Source organism: Astatotilapia calliptera, chromosome 3 (assembly GCF_900246225.1).
Source record: "Astatotilapia calliptera chromosome 3, fAstCal1.2, whole genome shotgun sequence".
NCBI lineage: Eukaryota > Metazoa > Chordata > Actinopteri > Cichliformes > Cichlidae > Astatotilapia > Astatotilapia calliptera.
Window position 1 is genome coordinate 4124423 of NC_039304.1, and position 23538 is coordinate 4147960.

Genomic DNA, 23538 nt, shown 5'->3' on the forward strand with positions numbered 1-23538 from the left:
GTTTAAGCAAAGACTGATAGGTATGTGTCATTATTTGGGAACTGACGAATATCTGTGATAATTATTTTAGAATGAAAAATTCATAGTGAGTTAAAGAAATAAGCATTATAAAAAAATCCAGTATGATCAAAATTTGTTATATTGCCACTATGTAGGTTGTTACTGTTTTCTTCTCTTGATATGATGCTTATCTGCACACTTTATAGTTATTTAAAGTCAGGTGACTACCACCAGTGACAGTGAAGAAATGAACCAGGAAAGATTTCTGTTGCCGTGGATTCCAGTAACTCAGTTGCTTTCCTGCTGCCTTGCTGGGTGACCCATCACTCCTCTCCTTGTAGACTACCCACAGCTGACAGAGCTGTTGTCGGGCACAGTCGGCCTTACCGTGTGCATGTGCCAGTGTTCGTGTGTCTGTACAGCATGTCGAAGCACTTTACTGTCACCGTTAGCTCTCCCGTTTGCCCCGTTTCATCAGTTTGCACCCGTCCCTTTGTCTGACCCTTCTTCTCCACCTCCATCTTCCTCTCGCCCCTGGCCCTCTCATCCTTTCTTCCTGTCTCGCCTGCTCTCTCGCCGATTGTCCCTCCCTCCCTTCCAATCCCCCCGTCCTCTCCTCCTCTCCCGAAACCTGTCCCTGCCTCCATCTTTCTCCCATCGTGCGAACATTCCCACTGCAGCCTGCGGGGTCAACTGCCATAAGGCCTGCCGAAGCCGGCTGGCTGTTGAGTGCCGGAAGAGGACCAAGAGCATCAGCCATGAAGCGCCGCCAGCTCTCCAGGCCAGATCTTACAGCTTCCCTCCTCCTGCTAACACCCCACCCAGCCTGCAGAACACTGGTAAGATGCATCTACATGCAGCTAGCATCCCTCATGTTTCCAAGAGGATGATTGCTGAAATGGACCCCTACACATGTCTAAATACGTATTACATTAAAAATTAAAAAATGATTTGTGATTCCACTGATAACTGTCTTTTATAACATTTCTGATCAATTTCAGCCTTTTTGGATCGAGCCAGCCCTCCTATTTCTAGTGTATATATATATACACATATATATATATATCTATGGTCCTTATGCAACTACCTGCTGCTGGTTGTGGCCTACAGGCATAAGCAAAAAGCCCCCACAGAATAAGTGTATTTTTCAAGCATCGAGTTACTTGTTTTTAGAATCTTTGTTTCTCACAGGAATGAATACAGTACCAGCTAGCTTGATATGTGTACAGACCTTAAAGTTTGACCCCTCGTGCTGATAAAATAGAATCTCCCATCGCAGGCATCAAAGATAAACAAGTGTAGCCCGGAGGAATTTTGACTTCATGTCACCACTGCAACACCTCCACTTTTTGATGGGGGCTTTTGTCTTCCTTTGAGTGTATGGGGAGCTGACATTTGGAGTGTTTTCTTCCAACAATAGAGTGTAATTTGCAATGGAAATGTAAATGGTCCACCACAGTGAGGCTAGTGACTCATAAAGGCAGTGTTTTCATCAGACATTAGCAAAAGTGGCGCCCTGCCTGGCTCAATTCTGTATCAGTGCAAACCTGCTCCATCAGTGGGCAGCACAATGCTGCCAGACGAATGAATTGGGAATGGTAAATAGACAAAGGCCGCACATTTCTGGATTTTAGGCGATGCTTTGCATTTCCAGATGGCTGACCAAACCGCCACTTATTTCTTTGCCCTCACCTTCTCTGTTCCCACTAGTAATTGCTGAGGAAGATATAGAGGCAGTGGAGGAAGGAGTATTTGATGTCCATCTATAACCAGGTGAGAGAGGTGCACTTTGACCGCTTATTTGCTGTTTAATAGATAATTGTTTTATATGTTTTTGCTGATTAGTTCTGTTCCTAATTAATTAAATGAGTTCATAGCTTCCATTTTGACCTGGAAGAATTCTTGTTGTCTGTAAAGTCAGCAGGACCTGACACAGTCTGTCAGCTACCACAGTAATCATTAAAAGCCTGGCTATCAACCTGTAGCTCTTTCACAAATAACAAATTGTGTGGAATTAGTTAATTAGCTACAGAGTTGCTGGTCACCTTCAAACATGCGTACATATTTCCCAGTTTTCTGGCATAACTCATTTCTCTTCCTGTTAAAGCCACTTAACCCATGCAACCGCACAGAAAACACACCAGTGTGTTGTCGTTTAATCCCTTTCTGGCTTGAAACCTCAAATGAAAGTTCACTTCTCTTCTCAGCTTATTCCCACAGAAGTGAAACTAGTTTGAGTTTGACAAAAACGAAAAATATCAGAGTGCATAAAAAAGGACCAGATATGGTATTGGAGATCATCCTGGAGATCTCTGTGAGAAGTAAACAAATATGTGGAGATTAATAATACTGAAATAATAATGATAATATTTACTCCTTTAAGGTCACTTAAAGGCGTTGCAGATGTAGTGCAATAAAATCGTGCACATTTCCACAGTATTTCACACCAAGTTACACACAGGGAATGTCAGACTCGTGCCTGATTTGCTTAGCTCGTGGTCTTCCCTTGAAGAGAGACAGTGCAATTATTCACCGTTACCACAGTTTCCCACAGCCTTTACACAGCATCGTCTGACTGTCAGTGTATGACAAATCTTTGCAGGAGTCTTGAACTGAAGAGCGGTTTTGATGAACAGGCCGGTGACAGATTTTGGCTCTTTTTTAGAATCCCTCCTACGGTCGGTGTTCGAGAAGCCAAATCAGCCCCTTTCGAGAGCGAGACGGAGAATGTGCTACAGTGTGTCAGATTTACAACCCGCAGCGCTGAGGAGAAATTGCACTGAACACGATCCAGGATACCTACATGCTGCCACACGGTGGACACACGCTGCAGCAGCACTCCTCTCTGCCCGACTCACAGGAATGTGACGACCAGTGGGAACCGAATGTCTCTGTATGATTTCTATGAAAAAAAAAAAGATGTGCATTTTGATTCTGTGTCGGCCACGAGTGTTACTGTAAAATACTTACTAAATACTTACTCTTTCGCTCTCTCTATATATCTATATCTATATATATTTAAAAGAAAATCCACAAAATTGTATTTTCTTGGTGAAATGTTCACGTCAGTGGAGTTTGTAAATTTGAGCACACTGCAGATTGGCGCAGTTGTCTTTTCTTTAAAACATAAAAGAGGTGCTGTTATTGCCAAGAATGTAAAGCTGCCACCCAGACTAAGCTACAGTCTCCTTTAAGTGGGAAGCTCAACTTTTTCCCCCCCCCTCTCCTCTTGTTTGTTGTTTTGAAATACATTTCAGCGGACCAATAATAGGACCAATTTTGATGTCAGATAAAATATTTGTGATGCCCGTCTGAAGTGCGATGACAACGGCAGCAAAGGAAACAGCTGAAAGAACCGTGGCGACGGCTGTAATTGGGATGGACTTTAATTAATGTTCTGTTCTTCGTCACGTTTACCTGAATATCAGTAACTATAGTTATTGCGGTTGGTGTTATTTTCAGTATAGAGTACTGTCTTGTACCAGTGCAGTGACAGATGACCCATCCTCCTGCAGTACTGTGAATGTAGCAGAAACAGGAATGCTGCTGTCACATGAAGAAGCCCATTTTTCTTTCCCAGTAAATGCGTTGAGAGCATTAAAGAAAAAATAAATGAAATAATCAAAAGAACAAGATTAGAACTGGAGCCGTTTTTTATTTGACAGCAGCTTCTAAAAACATTTTCCTGAGAAGTTTCCATGCAAGTTGTATTTTCGCTGTTTATAATCTGCATGCTTCTTCCTTCTTCCTCGTATTCTCCTGACAGATATTTTTTTCTATTTTTAAATTTGTAATTTTTTTTTTTTTACGTAGCACGCCAACTTTTCGTTTATTTAGCAAGTATGATGTCTTGAAATTCCACACAGAGGAAATGTTTCTGTCTCTTGGTGCCTGTGGAGAGATGACTTCAGACTTTGAGTGGCGTTTGCTTCAACTGCCAGTTTGTCGCTGAATGAGGCTCCTCAGTTTGCTGGTATTTATTTTTTTGGTAAAAAAACAAAGAAAAAAACGAATATGCCTGTCCTGTGCCACTCCTTGCCTGACGATTGGATGTTTGCTGTTATTCGGAACGATGTCATGCTATTCCTCGTGGTCTGTTTCTACATGATTCCTCAGTATTAAATGCAGCAGGCATCTTTCTAATATGTGTTCTTGTTATGAGATTCTGTGACTAATAATAATAATAATGATACTAACAGTAAAATTTGTCTTGCTTTAGTTCTCTTTTCACTTTGTATGCTGAATCAAAGGTGTATTCACATAAATCTTTCTCTTCTTTTACTTGAGCAGGGAACACTTTAAATTAAAGCAGCTGCTTTGATCTTAAAGATGGTTGATTTTACTTAAACTTTGTGCTGTTACTATAAATACAGATAATGTTTCATAATGAAAGCTGGCGATTTTGGTGAAGAAGAAATTCTTTTTTTTTTTTTTAAAAAAAATTGAACAATTGTGTCAAGTAAAACATCAAAGATATTCTTTCACAATTCATAAAAAGGGAGCTCTTTGTTCCCCTGTCTGAATCTGTCCATTCAAGATCAGCTTAGCTCAGTAAAACAGACAAAGAGGTTTAGCAGAGTGCAGGTGTGAAATCATTTAGTTAACACTAGCTGCAAACATGCTTAACTTCAGAACACGTTCTCACATTTAATACAAAACGGCCCAGTTTAATGTAGCATGTATGGCCTGCAGCACATTAAAATATCAATGCAACGTTTTTCTACGATTCCAAATTCAAGTATTTTCCAAGAGACAGTTTAACAGCAACTGAAAAAAGGTCTTTGAGATATTGCACCTATTATGGTCCTAGTTTTTTTAATGTACTGCATAAACTGTTGGATATATACAATTAGGGTATATACAAGCAACCCATGTGACTCAAAAGCTTTATTTTCTACTCTTGACTCTGTGTGATGTCAGTGGATAACCCTAATAAGGTCATTTTAGGGCACACAGCTCGTTCTGTCAGTTGGCTAGGGAAAGGGTTGTGAGCTAAAGTCACTCGATTCACACTGATGGCCTGCACCACACCCCGGTGTGAGGTAAATAAGGATGAGCCATGGCTCATTTGACTGCCCAAGTCAAGTTTACAAATAAAAATATGGACCTGGAAATGAGCACAATAGGTCCTTTTTAACAAAACAGGATACTACTGTACTACTGTACATTTCATTCACCCTTCATGTGACCATGATCCAGTGCCCTCTGCTGCCTGTCCATTATAGGCATTAATAACCAGCCTCGGAGTCAGTGCCACATGTAATTATTCTCTGAGATGAAGTCAGTTGTGGTGTCTGATTGCACAGCCCTTGCTCCGTGTTTTCTGTAGACTTTCTGCAGCCACTGGCTCGGCTCATATCTCATCCCTCCTGTCATCATGCTGCTAAATGCTCTCATGAGGGACTGTGCCAAATAAAAATGAGCTGATGAATTGGAGAGGTGATGTGTTGATAACCTGGCCTTTTGACCTTGGTCTATCACGCACAAGAATAGTGTCACAAAAAGTATTTGCTGCCATCTGGATTTCTTTGACCTTTAAATATTTCACATCCTCCAAAAAAATCAAAATCAAAAAATGAGACAGAGATCATCCAGAAAAAACTAAAATGCATTTTTTGTATGATGATCTAATTTATTAAGCTATGTGAAAAAGTAATTGCCACCTAAACGTAATAACTGGTCGTGCCACCCTTGGCAGCAAGAACTGCAATCAAGCCCTTGCAGTAAGTGGCAATGAGTGTTTCACATCGCTGTGGAGGGATTTTGGCCCATGCTTCTTTGAAGAGTTGTTTTCATCCAGCCACACACACCACAAGCTTTTGAATGGCCAGTTTGGAGTTATGCTAAAACATCTCAATCAATTTCTTTGAGCCATTCACAGCTGGACTTGCTGGTGTGTTTCACTGCCCTGCTACACAACTCAGGTGTGCTTCAGGGAACAAATTGATGGTCACACATTCTCCTTTAGGATTTTTTGGTAGAGGGCCAAATTCATGGGTCCATCATGGTCCAGGTCCATCATGATCTCAGTCATGGTTCAGGTAATGAAGCAGCAAAGCAGCCCCACACCACCACAGCACCACCACCATGTTTGACTGTTGGTATGTTGCTCTTTTTGCCAAATGCTGTGTTAGTATTAGATCATTTTGACCCAATCTCTTTCTTACTGTCGAATCATGAACCCTGGAGGCCTGCAGTTCTTTAAATGTTGTTTTGCTTTTGTGACCTCTGGATGAGTTGTTGATGCGCTCTTGTATACGTTTACACTCCTGGGAAGGTTCACCACTATTATCAGTGCACTACATTTGCAGATAATGGCTCTAACTCTGGTTTATTGGAGTACCAAAGGCTTAGAAATGGCTCTTTAACCCTTTCCAGACTGGTTCTTGAGTTTCTTTAGATTGTGGCACGATGTCTTCGAACACATGTCGATCAATGACTGATACATTCAGCTACTGAAAAGCAGCTTTATGAGATCTTTTAGCCTTCTTCACTTTGTCAGACAGGTTCTATTTAAGTCATTTCTTGATTCAAACAGATCTAGCAATAATCAGGCTGGGGTGTGGCTAGTGGAAATAATATAATTTGTTTGATAGTCTGTAACATTTAAGCATGACAAGGGGCAAATACCGCCTTGTACTGTAGATGCATTCAAGTTTAAGCACATAACCGTGCTACTGTGATACATTCAGCTTCTGTAGCCACTTGTTCCACCAGCAAGAAGGTCCAATTAATGATATCCAAACCAAAAAAAGTGTTTGTACCCATTTTTTGTACCTTTAAACTAAAGCAATGAATGAAAATCCGAAAAAGAAAGGAGACTCAAAGCAAAATTCAACAGACCCCACACAAGCAAATAAATGACCTTGATAATGATGATAGTGGAACCATTGTTCAAACTTGACATTAGCACAATCTCCTCTTTAAAAATCACCCAGTGTCCCCCGTATTTGTGAGACTGTTTTTGCAAAGTGTCTACAACCGCTCATCAAAGTGTGTGTGTGTGTGGCCATCGCCGACTACAGCTCTCAAACATCTCTTTTAGCTCAGTGACTGATGCCTCCCATTCAGCTATTGAAAAGCCCTACCAGCAGCGCAGCTACTTAGCCAGGAGCCTGAGCAATATCGATCTACAAAGTCTGAAATGAGGGAAATGGAATACCACCACAGCTAATTGTATAGTAATGAAGGCAGGAGGGAAATAACCTCGTGCATTGTTCACGCTCTCACACTGTGACCTTGATTGCAAGGAAAAAAAAGACTCCAGGGCCTGAAAGCTAAAACACATTCTAGCTAAGACCCCCCCCCAGCTGATGTTCAATTAGACAAAGATTCGACCCACAGCCCCCTGATAGACTATAGAGGCATATTTGTTCCTAGTTATTGGCATTTATTCGTTTCAGTTGCCAGAGATAAAAGATTATCATGTATGGAGAGAAGGATGTGGTGCAAAGAGTATCCACATGCAGTATTGATTTTTTTTTGCCTCTTTTGGGCAGCAGATCACTCTCAGATTTGCTCATGTAGGACTAATGAACAGATCATTGATTCCATGTCTGCTCATCAAAAACTGGGAATGCAGCCAAGCTGTGTGATTATTTGACGTCTGCTCGTCTCTTTGAGCCCCACAGTGACACCTGCATCTGCAGCGCCGTCCCCTTGTGCTGCACTGACTGCAAGCATCTGGAGCTGTTAACCTTCTGCCAAACCGGGGTCATGGCTGCTGTGTACCACTTGGTGGCAATGTTGAGCTATTGTAATCGAGCACGCAGCGATGTAGGGCTCTTAGCAGTGAGGTGGGAACCGTGCCAGTGATGTGACAAAAACAGAGCCACTGTCAGGGGTTCATGGTGAATCACAATGCAGCATCACAATGCAGATAACGGCGCTGGATTCCTCTGCCTTTTATATGTTTCGTCTCATAAAATGCAATAAAATGAAATAAAATAACATTTTTGAAACTGCCCAAGAAGATACATACTGTAAATAAAATAGACTGCTACTTCTTTATAAGCAGTCACTTATACTTGTATTTCTTATTCACCTGCACACAGACAAGCAATAAATAAATAAATAAAATACCCTCAGAACCGTTTCAGCAGACACATGCTAGCGGTGTTTAATATGTTTTCACCCCACAGCTTGCAGGTGTCTCTGCAGAGAAAAACGAGTGAGTACATGTGTTTTATTCAAAGAAACCACGTATGTATTAAAATCGCATCCACAGATGTCCCTCGCTCAAAGTAATCTTTAAAGTCAAACAGCATAAATGAAGTTGATGCCAAGTAAAGCAAGTCAAATAGGTTCCAGCGAAAGCGCCTCGAGCGCCTGAGCGCTGCTTATCTGGCTCTGTCGACATTTTTTAAAAAGCAGCCGGGCAAACAGTCGCAAAGTCGAAGCGGCTCAGTCAGGCTGCAGCCTTAATTGCATTAAGATCATTGCTGACTCTGGTGAAGCACTGGGCACTGTAGGGGGTTGGAATCCTCATTAGAGGAGAATCAGTTATGATGAATATTGCTTTAAGAAAATTTGACTTTCTCCAGAGAGACCCAGTGGGATGTGGCCAGGACCTGGTGTAACTTTAAAAGAATTAGAGAAACACTTCTAATGTCTGGTTCATCTCTGCAGTTTCAATACTCTCAAGGCTTTTTTCTTTTGAGAAGAGAAGAAGACAGCCAAGTAGCCAAGGTTATGCTATGTACTCAAATGCTATGTAAAATCAGCCTCAGCTGTCTCAAGACGTAAGATGAGAGACCAACTGAATCCTTAACCAAAGGGCTATGGACAAATATCAAGCTACCTGTAAACAAGGAGTCATTCCGAATGAGAAACCTGACAACCTTTCACCTCTTCTCCCATTCTTGCTGGGAGAAGTCTCATTTAGCCATTGCTGATACCAAATCATGTTACTGCGGCTTTGAGGATTGACACCAAATCAATAGCATTGCATCTGCAGTGGGGGACGCCTCGCATATTTAATATTCCTAAAGTGGCGGTACAGGGAGGAGGAGGAGAGGCAGGGAAGCACACCTCAGCAGCAAACCTGTTTTGACTGATAGACCCGCAGATTGTATCTCGTGACCCTGGCATCACCGACAGCGGAGCATCTGAGACTTATCTATGTATAACCTGAACAGCCGGGTCACCGTTGTTGCTAAGGGACCCCTAAAAAAAACAACTGAAGGAACGACAACAAGCTTATCCCTGGATGTACTTTACAGTCCCCATGCCTTTCATTCCCATGGTGTTTTTGAAGATTATAAGCAGCACTTTAGCGCATCTACCATTCCTGCTTTGAGGTATTCATGAAAGCACAGATATGATAGGCTATAAAAGTATGCATGCATAAATGGCTGCAATAAAGACCTGCCTCTAAATGCAGGCTATCATCGCTCTGAAAGGTGAGTTATATTTCATCAGTGAAAGCATGAAATAGTCTGCTTTCAGCCCAGAGCACCTCAGCAGTCCTGTGATTTCTACCCTTTGTAGCTCTTTGTCCTTCTGTCATTTATTCATTTGTGTGGTGTTGCTTATCTGTGTGGTGGAGGTTACTCAGTTGATTTATACCTGGAGGACATGAATTTAGTATTTATTATCCTTGGTTATCCTTTGAATAAAAGTGTTTGCTTTCTTTCTTTCTTTTTCTTTTTTTTAATTTAACAAAACGCCAAGAATAATGACACGGAGATCTCAGAGTGTTGTTAATACTTCAATTAAACATTTATTTATACATTATATCCAAATGACACACTGCAGAGCTTTGCTGTCTGAGTAGATGTCAGTTGTGGCTAAGACTGCTAAAAAGGAGTCATTCGTGGACATTTCTGACCACAACGTTTCTTCTCATTAGGCATAAATTTGTAGATTATTCATTTAATTGATTCATTTCCAGAATAAACTGATTAATGGTAGACTTTTACCGCTCCAGCTCCACAGTGTGAGATCTAAAATCATATCATATCTTGGATGGGTTCCTACTGCCCTCCACAGTCAGCTCAAAAAGTTCAATTAAATAAAACCCAACGGAAAATGAATCCTGGATTATTTAGCAGGAGAATTAGTTGCTCAGTGATGTACACTGTTTCATTTCAGTGTCCTTTTGCACCTAATATGTCCTGGAAAATGGACAATTTAAACATATCTCTTATTGTGATGCTGCCTGGTTGCAGCCGCTCACAACTATAACCAGAATGTCATCTTTCTATCAGGAGGAATAGCCTCCTGTATCTACAAAACCATCAATCTGAAAAAGTTGTTATTTCAGACTTGGGTATTCTAGGTAGATTCCCAGGTAATCTGAGGATTGGTAGATTGCGGCAAATGTGGTCTTGAAAGGAAAAACTCGAGCCTTGCTAAGGTTTCTGGCTGCTATGGCGACGGGCTGCTTTTTGGCAAACCACCAGATGACTCAGGAAAAGGATGCAGAGCCTTGCCAAGGCTGTTCTCAGCAGGAGACAAGAACTACTGAACCCAGCTGAAGATATAGTCAGGTAGAGGAAAGAAAAAAATCTGTAGACTTCCTAACACAACTCCCACACACCGCAAAAGAGGCATCATTAGAGATCTTGTTGGATACAATCTCCATCTCTTTTTCAGAGACCACGGAGGCAGTGGCAGTAGGTAATGGCAAATGGGTAGTATCTGACAACAAGACTGTTTAATAAAAAGAACAAAATGATCTTTCCTAGCAGGATATCTGGACTGTCCCTGAGGGATATCTCAGAATAGAACAGTCAGCAGTTGAGGTGATTTGGGAAAATGATTGACTTTCTCCTGCTTCCCTGCTGAAGTGTGGTCAGAGCCTTGAGCAGACCCGGAGCACACTAGAGGGATTACATATCTGGGTTGGCTTGGAAACCCCTTGCGATGCCCCAGGAAGAGCTAGAGGATGTGAAGAAGGATTTCGTAGCTTCCTTTCTCAGCCTTCTGCCACTGAGACCTAGAATATGAATAGAGAGGAAAGGGATAAAAGGATGAGCGCTCAGTTTCCCCTTCCATTTAGTACGTTTGCTTCCAATAACTGTAATTGTCGTCACCATTACGTGGCATCCTATTCCTCTCCTACGTCACTTTATTCACTTTTGCGGAAGCAAGGCATTGTCTCCTTTGTGGCTCTGAGGCAAACACATGCGTTCTGCCCAAAATAGTTGCTTTGTCTCAGTCTGTTCAGTTGCATAACCCACCTTGACAGCGGGCACAGAATGGGAAAACAGTGGAACTAATATACGTATCATAATGCCTCAGTTTTGAGCTGGGAGCACTCATAAGTTATTCACAGAATCTTTCTTTCTCCAGTTTTTTCTTCGCTGATCAAATCAAGCTGATGACAAAAATACTCCTAGATGTGCAGCAACAAAGAGGAACACAAGGGTCTGTAGGAAAAACGTGGAGGGGCAACAGGGCATTTTGGGACAGAGCATCATCCTAGGCCAATAATCTAAGGGTTATGAGGCTGTTGAAGGCCTAGAAAGTCTTCTAAAGACATTATTGTCATTGTGGTCAGAGGAGCATGCGAAGGATTTACAAGCCCATAAGAGACAACGATTTGCCAAAAACCTTCCAGGTTTTTTATGAGAAAATGCCCAAGAGGCATGTAAAGCCCACCATTATTAAAGGCCACTTAAGCTGCATTTATGACGCCTAACAGCATTTGCAGATGGGTATAGGCTTAACCTTGCTTCATGGGGTTTATGAGGTTTAAGGTTCATAAGTAGAAATCCTTTGGATGCAATGAGGAAGCATACCGTTCTTGTGTTTAAGAGTGATGCTTTCAAATGCGTTGAGTAGTTCCTAGCTATTGGACGCCTTTGGGCTAATTTTGCCAACATGTTGGTAGATTTTCATTTGTTTTTATGAGACCAGTCATTTTTGTTGGCAGCTGGAGCATATCCCAGCATGTGGCTGCAAGCAGGTAAACACCCTGCAGGGGTTGCCAATATAGTTTAACACCAATATACAGTAAAAAACAGAGCTAATCCTTAAACCTCACATTTAGACATGGCAATTTAGCATCTCCAACCACACAATATAAAAATCTTTCCAAAGTCTGAAGGCTTTTTGGCAGATAGAGCATTAAGAACATCTTTTCTTTCTTTCTTTCTTTCTTTCTTTCTTTCTTTCTTTCTTTCTTTCTTTCTTTCTTTCTTTCTTTCTTTCTTTCTTTCTTTCTTTCTTTCTTTCTTTCTTTCTTTCTTTCTTTCTTTCTTTCTTAGGTCTTTATTTCTAAAACTTCTCAACGTGACTCAGAACGATAGAATCAAAAACAATCGCTACATTATGGTTGCGTAATTCCCCAGAGAGGATTTTGTCAGTCTCCAGGCTCGTTGGGGTTTTAAACCCTGACAAGGGATCCCTGACCTGGGGAGTTGATTCTGCTCAGAGCCCCTGCTCTCCCAGGCATGAAAGCTGAATCTACAGTATGTGACTGTGCAGTCAGCCAAGCCCACTGGCCTTGTGGCTAGCCAGGCCTATCTCACTCTCTTTCTCCTGCTCTATTCATTTTTCCTTTGCTCTCATTCCACTCTCATAGCTTTGGTTTTAATTGCTTTGAAGCTGAGTGCTCACCTCAGGGAGCTCAACAGGATGTTTTACAGAGCTTTGGGGAGACTGACTATTAATAAATAATACCTCCCCTCTGTCCTCTTTCTTCACCTCGCAGTCGACACTACACATTGCACACTGCAGTGAGATGAAGAGGAGCATGGCAGAGGGGTAACAACAGGTTGTGGTAACCTACAGTATTCTCTTGCTAAGGTTTAGGAGGCTGAACAGGTTAAAGGGGAAAAAATGAAATATTTCCCTTTTCTGCATTGCTATTAGCTACAATCTCAGTGTTCAATTTACAACATATGTGGATTCATTAAACGCACCTTTATCAGGTCTCATATTTAAACTTACTGTACCCTGTTTATTGAATATCTTAAAGTGGAGGACTGTGTTTTAACCTTGTGTTGCCAGTTAATAGATCCAGCACTCTAAGGGAGTAGGCATAATCGTACTTTCTTTATTGAACCATGATGATAATAATAATAATAATAATAATAATAATAATAATAATAATAATAATAATAATAATAATAATAATATTTGTTTAAAAAAGTACAAATTTATCATTTGGCATGAAAAAAAGCACACACACGTACATCCAGCGTCTTCAGGTCTTACAAGCTTTCTTGCTACAAAGAGCTTTGGGGTTTTGCTTTGTTGTTCCACTACAAGACAAGATGCACACCTTGGCTTTATAGTGTGCTTTCATAGCTGTATTGACCTTATAACTGAGCTAAACGCCAAAGAAACAATGATTCCCAAATGGCTTCACTAAAAGCTTGCCCATCCAAGCTTTCGTTCACTTGCACCCAAAGGGTAAGTCTTGACCTCTTCTTAAAGGAAACATCAAGAACTGTGATAATGTCATTGAAACAGCTTTTGTTCATGAGCCTGCATATCTTGACCCACTTTTTTTTTGTTTTTTTGTTTTGTGCTTTATTTGCTACCGGTGGGATGAGATGGCTCACTTTATTTTCAGAACAAAGTGGAGTTGGCATACTTGAACAAGACATACTGTATATCTGAGTTTAGAAAAAAGTTCATTTTTGTGCTGGAAACAGATAAAATTATCTGCGTTTACACTTAAGAAGTCAACTCAAACTAAAGATTGAATATTTTTTGCAACACAAAAGCAACTCACATTAAAAACAGGCCAAAAAGTGAAGCGCATATGTCTTAATGTCAAAAAAACATACATCTGTCGGGAGAAGCCAAAGAGATAAATACTGTAATGTAATGCACTGACTCACAAACTATCCACATCCAGAGATGTTCCTTATCCTCCCTTTGTACTACCGTGTGGATATATGGGAGTTAGTTTAATGAAGACTTATCTACACCACTGGAGCCCACCTTGAATGTGCGGACCTGTTCCCCTGCTCCAGTTTCGCTCCCTGGGCTATGTGACTAATTAGATGCTCTAATGCATCATGATGGAAGGGGGAGATATTGGAGTTTAAAAAGGGAGGGGCCATGTGAGATTGATCTGGTCCTAAATGATAGAGGAATTGATCATGCCTGCACGTGGTGGAGGGAGCATAACATTCCCTAATGAGGAAGAATAGCCATTAGTGACAGAGTTAACAGATATGTGGGCAATCTCTCACGCTGATTAAAAAGGCTTATGAGCGGCTTGATGCGTTTGTCCTCCATATTCAGTGGGAACAAGGGGGGAAGGGAAAGACATGAAAAAGATGAGTCACAGATGAAGTCAGCAGTTAACCTCAGATTCTTTTCTAACCTATGGGATTTTACAAGCACGTATTACATATTAGATCCCTGATTTAAAACAATGGCTGCTGATCTCTATGTAAAAAAAAAGCATACTGATGAAATGGCTTGCTAGTAATGAATACAAGGAGCCCAAGGATTCACTGGGTAGATATGTAGCATAGGCAGACTCTGGGTGTATATACACAGAGGGCCCACAACACTGAAACCACTGTCAGGTGAAGTGGATAAGATTGATTGTCTCATTCAAATGCATTGTTCTGCTTGGAAACTTTGGACTGTGCTGCTCATGTGGAGACTGCCCACCTAAACATTGATGCAGATCAAGTACACTCCCCCGTGGCAATGATGGTCCCCAGTGGCAGCTGTCTCTAACAGCAGGACAATGTGCCCCACCACTCTGCAAAATCAGAGCCCCGGGCGCTGACGCAGCCTTCAAACTGCCCGCATAAATGGAAAGTGATAGAACAAGCCAGACACTCAGAGGCCCCACATTGGATGCTATTTGAGACACAAAGTTCTGCTGGTAGAGTCTTGGTGCCAGACTCCACTAGAAGTCCATGGACACTACGTTCTGGGCTAAATCTGATTGACCAGTCTTTGGTGCAAAAGTGAACGGTGAAAAGTTGTCAGCTGATTAAATTGAATATAAAATATTTAGTGCATGAATAATGCTTTTTTTCTTCCTTGGTCTCCTTTACTCTGGATGTCTGGAGCCTTGATCTCCATACCTGCTTCATGCCCTGGTGGACGGGGAATTTGTCATTTCAATATCTCTAATTATATTTCTCATTTGTTGCACAGAATCTCATGAGAAATCTCATGCAATGTTTGATATTCAACAGGTTTTGCTTTGAATCTGCAGGTTGAGTCTTTTCATTTTTCAGCCTCATTTAGATATAAAGGGAACGTCTCTATGAACATATTTTCAATGACTTGAGAAGATTGCCCCACCAAACATGCCCACAGCATGCAAATCCTATCAAACAAGCTAGTCACTGGAGTTGGAGAAAATGAAGTATATCAGTATATTCAGTTTAACTTATATTTTACTGAGGTTTTGAATCAGTAGTCTATGGTTTCATGTTTTCCACAGCAGTCACTTTTCTCTGTGTAGTGTTTTCTAATTTGAAAAATATGCAAGCTAACCCAATAGTGGGTAGGTGTGGGCGAACTGTGAAGCTGTCTGGGCAGATCAAACCCACACTCATTCCTTACACAGGCTCAAGTGGAAGTGAAACGTCAAAACTGCAATGGGCCCCATGTGGACTAGCTTGCTTTGGCCCCACATGGGTTGTTCTCTGGATAAGCCCACTGTGGGGTCGCCCACCAAATTCCCTCTTGGGAAAGAGGAGGGCCCAAAAAACCCAAAAACAAAGCTAGCCTACAAGGAGCCCCACATGTGTTCTCCCGTGTTCATTTCCATAGTGGATTTAACCATACAAAACCAAAAGCACAAAACTGCTGTCAGCCCTATACGAGTACATCTAACTAACCCACGTGTTTGGTTTGTCCCACCCAGAAAGTCCCACAGATTACCCACAGCTGACCACTGTGGGCTTAAACATTTGCCAAAAACATGTCAGACGTCTTTGCAACAGGTTTTGGGTGGGTGGGCAATATCTATAAGATGAGTTGCTATTAAAAATGCAATATTGTGATCAAAATTGATTTTAACTGTGTTTTTAAAAATATGTTGGCAATCTTTGTCACAAACTAAATGGTGATGACCTCTTATCTAACCTCCCTTTGTTGTGATATGTATCTTGCCTGACAACCCACCAGAGTCGCATACTCCAGGCGCAGTAATGTGCGAAAGGGTTGTTGTCAGGACACTGTTTTCACATAGCCCTACACAACAGACACAAATGAATACATGCACGGATCCCTGTGATCCCTGTGCCCTTTCTCTCTAATGTCAGCAGACCAACCTGCAACATTCGCGCTTCTGAGCAAATTTAGAAGTTGTTTGCAGAGATAAACCAACTTCCAGCTTCAAAATGTGTGTTACCTCTCTTCTCTGTTTACTCCTGTTTAGGTTTAATGCTTTGATGGGGTCAAATAACTGCAGACTGTTCTCAGTAAATGCATTACATTTGATTTTAAAGGGGGGAAATTTAATTTAAAGGGGTTTAAATTTACATCTGATATTGTCCCAAGCTGAGACCTCCACCCTAAGTTGCCCATGTAAACAAGATTGATGCCTTAGACAAATCCACACACATAAACACACATGCACACCCAGGAAAATCAATGGAATGCTGTTAGCATTTATATGGCTTTTACTTGAATATCACTAAGAGGGAGCCTGCAAGCGATAGAAACAAAATAAAAAAAAAGGATTGTTAGCAATGCTGTCCACTGGACGCAGTCCATAAAACACCACTCCAGACTAAATGGTTGTGTTTTAACACACATATTCATGGCATTCATAAATGTTTAGTGTCACTTTTAACCTGGGTAATTTCAAGATTTATCCACTGTTTATTTATGGGCACTTTCTTTCTGTCACAACTGAAGACACTGATTGGAATAATAATAATGCAAGATATTGAATCTGGATTTTCTAGGTTAACATTTCTTTTTCCAATGTGAACGCTGCTTAAACAGACAGCTTGCATGATAAACTGCCTATGGACTGTACCTGATATCCCTGTTACAGGCCAAATTTAGATCCCAGTTATCCATTTCCCTTTCTCCCCCACCTGTCTATGGAACAGTAAGACACCCCGACTGAAATCTGGGGGAAGAAGGGAGGAGAAACGGTGCAAAAAAAAAAAATGCAAGGGGAAGAGAGGAGGCTGAGAATAAAACTGAAACCTAATCTAGAACTATTGGGGGTAATCTTTTGATTTCAGCAATTTTCCCTCTACAGCTGAATCAAAAAGGTCTATTTGCATTTTTTTAACAGATGAGGTTTTAATTTCCACAGTTCTGTGGATTACCTCAATTCAAAGCACCCTGTCAGAAAATGAAAGATCTCTATCTTTACTCTTCAGTCTCCTCCCTTCCTCTCCTGCTGTTTTTGTATATACATGTGGATGACAAAAATCTAAAATAAAAACCCCTAAACTAAATATATAGAAGATGGTATTTTTTGCATAATGTAATCCTTCACACTCCTATCCTATACATAGATACATATACATTTGATAATTGAAGTCGCTCCTGTCTTTTGGTTAAAATTGTTGTTCTCCTGCAAGGGACACTTTTATCATAAAGGCATCAGTTTGATGTGATGCGCAAAGACAACAAACATTATTCCTAGGAGGATTTTCGCTCTTTTAAACAATAAGCTCTGGTTTTAAGAACAGCGAGAGTCTCAAGTTGCTCCGTACAGAGGGACAGGTGGAGGCTGGGGAGGCAACGGCAGCCGAAAAGCAATTAACATTCACAAATAGCGCTAGGGAAGCTATCTGCAGAGGTTACACTGGTGCTGAATGTCACCTACTGCCTGGGCCCAATTCCTTCATTCAACCCTCTCGTAAGGGCAGACACTCTTAAATACATATTTGCATACAAATGCAGTGATTAACCCTCTAAGTGCATTAGCGCTGCTGCTTCTTGGAGTCACAGTAGTAATATCCCGCTCACTATTTGTCTATGTGTACTTGAAATGAGGTGGAATCGTGAGCGTTTATTGACTTTGTTGAACTGACTTCCATTGGATTCCTGTGGGTGTTTTGTCTTGGATTTCTGAAATACCTTATTCCCTTTCCATGCGGCTAAATCACAGCTTTAGTTTGCAGTTGCCATTATGACTGTGCTGTGTTTGATTTGGGGAATGTATCTCCTTATTGTGTCCTATAAAGCAAGAAAGCAGTGAAGCACAAAAGTTAAATGATCCCAGCTTGAGGGAGCTGTGTCATTACAAAGCAATGCTAATAGGATACAGTATGTAAAGTATATATAAAGAACAGAATAAAGAAATGCATTCATCAAGTCATTGTAGCATTCTAATTGGAAAAAACTGCAGAAGAGCTTCCTCAAAATAAAGCAAGAGAGCAAAACATTTCTTGCTGCTTTGTAAGCTTTGTTCTTTTTTGCAGCAGATGAACACTGACATTCTGGGGAAAGCCACTAAATATGCCAAAGGGCTGCAATGTTCCTACACTGCTGCTGAGGTTAGTGTGTACCCTACACCCAGACAAGTCAGCCTGGGCGTAGAAAGGCAAAGAGCAAGAACAAACACAGAGGAAGAGGACAGAATGAAAGTAGTCAGTAGTGAGAGGCCTGATACTTTTATTTGACTTTATTTATTTAATTTTTTGAGTCATAAAACTTTAAAAGATGCACTTCCTGACCTTATAGTCTCACCTTGAGGCTGCAAAAGGGAACTGTTGGAGTCAAGAAGAAGAAGAAGAAGAAGAAGAAGAAGAAGAAAGAGAGAAATACTGCAAAAGCCAGAGAAGCTTGCTACTGTCTGAGTCGCTTCCATTCCTCCTCCACCTTCACTCCACAATAAGTAGGGTGCTGCGGCATTAAGATGAGGGGAAAAGTATTAAATAAGAAACGTTTTTCATTTTTCATGTCTGCATCTGGCCTTGACTATCTCTTTCCTCCTCCCTCATCTGTCCGTTGGCAGCACACACAGCCGTGAGCAGAGCTAATTAAATGCTTCTAAGTGAGTCGCCTCGCCTGCCATTCCAGCCTCGGCAAAAGGTCATCCTACTCACAGGCATGAGGCAGACATTTCTCATGACTGTTTTCGTTTTGAGAAATTTAGCAGATTGTTAATTATCAGATTACAAGTTTGCCTTTTTAAAGGCCAGGACGCCGCCCCGAGTTGCATGACTGGAAAAGAGAGAGAGGGAGAGAGAGACAGACAGACACAGAGATGAAAAATAGAGAAGAGGGGTATAAGCAGCAAAGATAGCTGAGGGGCTCTGGCTTTTCTCCTCTTTGCTTGAGTTAAGTCAGGGCTATGATTTGTGATCAGACAGAGAGAATCTGAGATAAGCAGAGGAGAGAGGGATCTCTGTCTGACAGTAACCCCTGTGCTCTCTGTCTGCTCCCACCATCCCCCTCTACCTCTCTTTCACTCCACCTAAATTTAAATTGAGACTGTAAAAGGAACCAAATCTGAGGGAGAAACACAGTCTTGCCTTCTGGAGATGGCCACGGCACACACACCAAGAACACTTCATTGCTACTTCACCTTTCATGAATCGTCCCAAACCATCCCGCTGTGTTGAGATGAACTCCAGGCAAGAGTGATGTCAGCTAGGTAGTGTTTTGCATTCTGCTAGTAAAGACAAATATATATTACTCTGTTGTCAGTGTAACGATCAGAACGATGGGGGCTTAAATGCTATTGTTGGGTACCCACAAATAACTGGGAGTCCGTTTGATGCGTTTTCTGTGGTTGAAACATGCAAAAGGTTCTCAGAGTGACTTTTCTACACATAAACTACATACTAAACATCAGTCTTTGTGGTGGAAATGTCCCTGTGATTATTACCATCTGTTTCGCTATATAGTTGCAGCTGAGCCACGAGGCATCTTAAACCTCAATTTACAAGCAATGCTCCACTATCTTCTAAATAGCTCATGTTTAACAGTGATTCTTAAGCTGGATCCATCAGCACCCCTGGGTTTAGTGCTTTTCATAGCCATCAATCTATAAATTGATACGGTGAGTTCATGAGCCAATAATCAGCTATGGAAATGGGCAATAGGAAGTCACTGATGAAATATCTGTGCCCTCTCAGCTGAAAACAAAGGGTGCAAACACTGCCCTGTATATGTAGGTTTTCAGCAAAACTAAGCAAACTTTGGTGTTCATAATTAGGTGAGTACAATAACAGCTAAAGACCACAGTCATTTTACACAATAGCGCTTCGGTCCTATTGCTTATCTAATGGTTTTACTTCGATCCTGTGGTTAAAAATATCTACAGACGTCCTCTCAAGTTAAACAGCATTTTGATCTTCTTTGCTTACTTCACTCTGTTGCAGTTCAAAAGTGAATATTGCACCTTTTATAAAATATCTGACAGCTCCTACAGTTACTTTGTAGAATAATATTTTACCTAAAAGCCATGTAATGAGCTTATAAAATATGTACTGTCACAGGGATTAAATTACCCAGAGGCATAAACTACTTAAAGACCAACGCTTTTCTTACACCAGTGTGCATGGAAACACTTCATGATCGCCATTGCTGAAGAACTGTAAACTGACAATTAATTAAACTTCAGTAAAAAGCTTTTATATGGCTAACAAGGATTTAAATAATTAATAATGGTCTCAAACTATCAGTAATGTCACGATTAATATTTATCTCAATGATGTCCATGATGCAAATAAGAACTGTGGTTTGTATTGTACCATAGATGATACATACATTTACATTCTGGAGAGGCTCATAACATTCTGTGTACTTTTTTTTTTTAATTCAATGCCAAATGTTGTTGTGGCTTATAAATAAAAGTTGATTACCAGTCACTGAGCCTGTCCTCATTTCCTGGGTTTCACATACTGCCACTCAGTTAGAGATGCTTACATCAAATGTGCCCTTTAGTGTTGTAGTAGCTGTGATACATGACAAGACAACACTGAGACTAGTCTCACTTTTGAATTTTAATGCAAACCATAAGCTTTTCCTAAGACTATCCTGCTACTTTTGATGCCCATTTCTACTGCAATAGCTGGTGAAAGTGAAAAAGGAAAGCCAACTGAACAAGAACAGCAGCCTCATTACCATCCATCCATCCGTCCGTCCGTCCGTCCGTCCATCCGTCCATCCGTCCATCCATCCATCCATCCATCCATCCGTCCGTCCATCCATCCATCCATCCGTCCGTCCATCCATCCATCCATCCACACACTGACACTTTACACATATGGTCAGTTTATAGTCACCAGTGTCTCTGGTCTGCAGGAGGAAGTCAGAGTGAACCTACGGCAGATGGTGGATTCGAACCAACAACAGTTCTAACCACCACGGGACCGTGCTGCCTATCTTGTTACCCGGCCTGCCTATTTTCTTAAACATCAACGATTACATCTAGATAATCAGAAACAAATTAATAACCACCCAAGTAACAGTCAATGTTGGTTAATAGTTAAAAAAAACCTGAATCTAAATAAAGTTAGATTTAAAAAAGAACATTTTTATTAAGACTGATTCTGTTCCACCATCAAATGGAAGCATATTTATTAAAGTCCCTTTTTAAATGTAGAAAATAGGATCTTTTTTTTTACATTAATTAAGATTCATGAACCAAGAAAACATACAACTCTCACACTGATGTGTGATACTGATAAAATGACAGTGGCAGATTGTCATGCTCAAGGATAATTAATATGAACCAATAGCTGCGTTTAATTGGAAAGGTCTAAAAAGTCATGTTACAAATGTTTGCACAGATAATGCACGTTCTTCAGCAAATCCACTTCGCATCCTCCTATGCTTCTTCAAGCCTCACCTATTCCCCATGTTCTGACCTTCACCCTGCATTGGTGATTTGTAACTAATGTGCATAAGATGATATTTGTGTCCCTGCCTGGGGCGACCAATGCTCTCTGTCCAAACAGCCCACTGCCTAGCCAACTAAGTAAATAAATGGGACAAGAAGAACAAATGAATAAGGAGATGGATGTTCCCTTCTTGGAGACACCGAAGCCTAATTTGAGCTAATAAAGGACCACATCAAGCGTGACCCCTTACTGAGAATGGAGGGTCGATGCAGTGTCTAAGAAGCCAAGCAATTCCAAGTCAATTGCTCCTGTGAGTAAATTGGATCTCATCACCTTCTTTTCGCTTTACAGAAAGAAGGTGTTAGAACAAGGAATGAGGAAGGACTGAAAGAGAAGGGAGGAGAAAGGTAAAGGACAGCCGATGTTTAAAAAAAACAACCACATTGTTCACCCTTTCAGTGCTCCTTCTGATCAGATCAATGCTAATCTGAAAAGGAGCCACTTAAGAAGAAACTGTTGTTTCGTATACCTACAACACTATGATGAACACTATATCGGTGGTAAAATGGCAGGGAAGCTGATGAGAGGAAAAAACACAGTAACAAAATTAGTCTCTAACCCTTTCACTCCTCCCTGTCTCCAAGTCTCTTTGGAGTTAGCCACTGATCTGTGGGGTGGGGGGTTATGGATAATCGCCAGAGCACTCCCAGCACCAACTGTGATCTGATTTGTGGCAGAGGGCAGCCAATTACAACCATCGTGTCACTTTGTGCAAGACTGCTACTGCCTGTAGGGGTGGAGAGGGAGGGAACGAGAGCGGAAGAAGGAAAGGAGGGATACAAATTGTGAGGAAGGAGAAGATGAATAAGCAACAGAGGAAGAGGGAGGAGCTGATAGAGTTTTGAGAAAGAAGGAAAGGATGCAGAGAGGGATGGTAATGAGCAATGAAGAAAGTGCAGGAATGAGGGAGAGAGAGAGAAATTAGATGATGTTATCATGTACAGGATAAGTCATTCGGAGGCTTACTTTTGAAACTTTCCTGTTTATCTTGAATATCCATAATTTTCCTTTTTGAAACATGCATGATTAAAACATTATTGCAATGAATTTTTAAAGAATAACTGCACATATGCAAGTAAAATGCTATATATTTGATATGCTATAAAAAATTATAAGGTTATTTAAAGTAGAGGAAGAATTTATAGTAATTTAGTAGGGTGTGTATATTTTCTTTCATTTCCCATGACAATGTTGTGGCCAGAAATCACTAACTGTACTCATACAATGAATAGTTTCTTTTCCTTATTTTTGCTTAATAGCCGCTGTCATCTCTTTACATCTTGAGCCATTCCAATGGGCTGCATCTCATAGAGTTGCTATTTTTGGCCATTTCAATATTGTGCTATATAAATCTATATTTCTATAGCACCAAATCACAACAACAGTCACCTCGAGATGCTTAATATAGTAAGGTGAAGATCCTACAATACTACAGAGAAAACAGGAAGGAACTTCCAGCAGAACAAACCTCAGGGAGGTTCAGCCATCTGCCACGGGTGTTTGGAGGTGAGGGGAGGGAGACAGGACAAAGGACATGCTGTGGAAGAGATAAGCATTAATCATAATAACTAAATCCAAAGGCATATAAACACACGAGAGGGAAAAAAGGTGAGTGAAGAAAAAGCACTGAGTGCATCATGCGAAGCCCCCAGCAGTTGAGGTCAATTGCAGGAGGGAGGGTTCAGGATCTGGATCTGATATCCCCATTTGGGTGTTGCTCCTGTATCATCATAACAATGCTGGTCCATGATGACATTGCCTGACCCAGTGTTTCCCATGC

General features: G+C 41.0%; 1 protein-coding gene across 3 annotated transcripts in view; it reads left to right on the plus strand.

The window, feature by feature from the left end:
* Positions 1-4204, plus strand: part of LOC113017037 (RAS guanyl-releasing protein 2) — a 37195-nt gene extending 32991 nt beyond the window's left edge. For all 3 annotated transcript variants that reach the window (XM_026160295.1, XM_026160292.1, XM_026160293.1), the window contains exons 15-17: positions 681-839; positions 1711-1773; positions 2666-4204. In XM_026160295.1, the coding sequence (XP_026016080.1) occupies positions 681-839; positions 1711-1769 (218 nt within the window). In that variant the 3' untranslated portion in view covers positions 1770-1773; positions 2666-4204. The remainder of the gene's footprint in view (positions 1-680; positions 840-1710; positions 1774-2665) is intronic.
* The last annotated feature ends 19334 nt before the right edge of the window (positions 4205-23538 follow it).